Source organism: Terrapene carolina, unplaced genomic scaffold (assembly GCF_002925995.2).
Source record: "Terrapene carolina triunguis isolate 2854851 unplaced genomic scaffold, T_m_triunguis-2.0 Scaffold23, whole genome shotgun sequence".
Classification (NCBI taxonomy): Eukaryota; Metazoa; Chordata; order Testudines; family Emydidae; genus Terrapene; species Terrapene triunguis.
Genome location: NW_020664374.1, coordinates 15996291 through 15999382, shown reverse-complemented (window position 1 = coordinate 15999382; position 3092 = coordinate 15996291). Strand labels below are relative to the sequence as shown.

The window sequence follows — 3092 nt, the reverse complement described above, 5'->3', positions numbered from 1 at the left end:
GTTGGATGGGGCAGGAGTCCCGGGGGGGGCGCAGATAGGAGGTGGGGGCTGGGCCACGACCCCCTCCCCTAACCGGCCCTCCAAACAATTTACGAAACCCGATGCGGCCCTCGGGCCAAAAAGTTTGCCCCTCCCCCCGCTATAAAGCATGTTTTCTAATCCTTTAATCATTCTTGTGGCTTTTCTCTTCACCTTCTCCAATTTATCAGCATCTTTCTTGAATTGTGGACCCCAGAACTGGACACAGGATTCCAGCAGTGGTCACACCAGTGCCAAATACAGAGGTAAAATAACCTCTCTTCTCCTATGTGAGATTCCTCTGCATCCAAAGATTACATTAGCCCTTTTGGCCACAGCGTCAGATTGGGAACTCTTGTTCAGCTGATTATCCATCACAGTTCTCAAATCTTTTTCAGTCACTGCTTCCCAGGATAGAGTCTCCCAGCATGTAAAGTAGGGCTACATGCTTTCTTCATAGATGTATATCTATTAAAACATTGTTGCTTGTGCCCAGCCTACCAAGAAATCCAGATTGCTCTGTATCAGTGACTTATCCTCTTCATTATTAACCACTCCTCCAGTTTTTGTGTCATCTGAAAACTTTATCAGAGATGATTTTGTTTTTTTCCCAGTCATTAATAAAAATGTTAATTGCATATGGCCAAGAACCGATCCCTATGGGACTCCACTAGAAATACACCCGTTCAATGATGATTTTCCATTTTACAATTACATTTTGAGTCCTCTCCATTAGCCAGCTTTTTAATCCATGTAACGTGTGCCATGTTAACTTTGTATCTTTCTAGTTTTTTAATCAAAATTTTATGTGATACTAAGTCAAATGCCTTACAGAAATCTATTACATTAACACTATTACTTGTAATCTCATAAAAAAGATATCAAGTTAGTTGACAGGATATATTTTCCATAATCCCATGTTGATTGGCATTAACTATATTACCCTCCTTTAATTCTTTATTAATCAGGTGTCATATCAGCTGCTCCATTATCTTGCCCAGGAGTAATGTCAGACTGACAGGCCTATAACTACCTGGGTCATCCAGTTTACTGTTTTTAAACATTGGCACAACATTAGCTTTCTTCCAGTCTTCTGGAACTCCATGGTGTTCCAAGATTTACCGAAAATCAGTATTAATTGTCCAGCAAGCTCCTTAGCCAGCTTTTAAAAAAATCTTGGATGCAAGTTATCTGGACCTGCTGATGTAAAAATGTCCAAGTTTATTAGCTGCTGTTTAACATCCTCCTGAGATACTAGTGGAATGGAAAGAATGATATCACATGCTATGACTATATTATCTGTTTTTTCCCAAATACACAACAGATATTTATTGAGCATTTATGCCTTTTCTGCATTCTTATTGTGATAATTCTACCATCTAGTAATGGACCATTACCATTGTTAGGATTCTTTTTGTTTCTAATATACCGGTACTTAAAAAACGCCTTCGTATTGTCCTTAACTCTGGTGGTCATAGATTTCTCCTTGTGTCCCTTTGCTTCCCTTATGCATTTTCTACAATTCCCAACTTTTGATTTATAGTAATTACTATCAGCTTCCCTTTTCTTCCATTTGTTATATATTATTATTATTATTTATTTTATTTTTAGCTGCCTTTTCTTCCCCACTAAACTAGGACAGTTTTTTAACTGATACGGCCTTCTTCCTCAGTTGTGGCTTTTTGAGCAGCTAATAAAGTATTCTTAAACAATTCCCAATTATGATTCACATTTTTTTGATTGAATTATTCCTCCCAGTTGATTTGGCTTCTAATTGTTTTCAGCTTTGTGAAATTGGCCTTTTCAAAACACCAATTATAAATATCACTGGTGTGGACTTTATTGTTTGCAAATTATAAATGTGATCAAGTCATGGTCACCTGTAACTAAGTTACCAGTAATTTTTAGTTCTGTGATCAATTCTTCTGTATCTGTCAAAATGAGGTCTAAAATAGAATTTCCCTATGTTGGATACAACACTTTTTGAGTTAGGAAATTGTCATATATACTATTTATAAATCCCAAGGATGTTTTAGTACTGGCAGCATGAGACCTCCAGCATATGTCACTCAAATTGAAGTCCCCGGATGATCACACAGCTTAGAAAACTTCCTCCCACGGGGAATTTGTTTAAGAAAGTTATGAGCAACTTCAAAAGAGTTTATAAGGAGCGTTGCATTCCAGCCTTGGGTCAGATCCTCAGCTGGTATATATTGGCATAGCACAGGGATCGGCAACCTTTAGCACGCGGCCCATCAGGGAAATCTGCTGGTGGGCTGGGACGGTTTGTTTACCTGCAGCGTCTGCAGGTTTGGCCAATCACAGCTCCCACTGGCCGTGGTTCACCGTTCCAGGTCAATGGGGGCTGTGGGAAGCAGCACAGGCCGAGGGATGTGCTGGTTGCCGCTTCCCGCAGCTCCCATTGGCCTTCATGTTTACGGGTTTGGGGTTTACGGGTTTTTCCTTCTTTTCCAGGTCCTGCCAGCCTTGCCCAGCTGTGTCGGCTGTGTATCAGGAAGTGTCTGGGTCGCTCATGTCTTTATGTAGTCCACAAGCTGAATCTTCCTGAGCCACTTGAGAAATTTCTCTTATATCGATAGCTCTATGACTGTCTATAAGATGATTGCCAAGAGAGGAACAAAATGGCTGTTTACCACAAAGATATTAAACCAAAGTGAAAAACAAAGACATCATTTACTGCTTACTATAGGTACCAAACTACTTAGCTGCTGACATAACAATACTCCCTGACACAATACTCCTATATGTTGTAACCACTGGAAACTGCTTTGTAGCACAGTGCATGTTACCAGGAAATGATATTCTCACACTTTAGTGTTAAATCCACTGATGTTAGATAAGAGGCTGAAATACGCAAACAGCAGATTGTACAGCTGTGTGTGGGGGGTAGGGGTATGCACAAACAGCTGATTGTGCAGGTATATGTATGTGTGGTATACAAGCCACCTTAAGTATGATTTAATGAAGTCAACTACTGTACAGAAGTCTGATGCTAGAGAAGTTTAAATTAAGCCAAAAGAAATAATTCATTTTCTCCTTTCTTTCCTTTCAAG

General features: G+C 39.8%; 1 protein-coding gene across 2 annotated transcripts in view; it reads left to right on the top strand.

The window, feature by feature from the left end:
* Positions 1 to 2640, top strand: part of LOC113406151 (ankyrin repeat and SOCS box protein 11-like) — a 27982-nt gene extending 25342 nt beyond the window's left edge. For both annotated transcript variants that reach the window (XM_026649115.1, XM_026649110.1), the window contains exon 7: positions 2494 to 2640. In XM_026649115.1, coding sequence (XP_026504900.1) covers positions 2494 to 2618 — 125 coding nt within the window. In that variant the 3' untranslated portion in view covers positions 2619 to 2640. The remainder of the gene's footprint in view (positions 1 to 2493) is intronic.
* Positions 2641 to 3092: the final 452 nt, after the last annotated feature.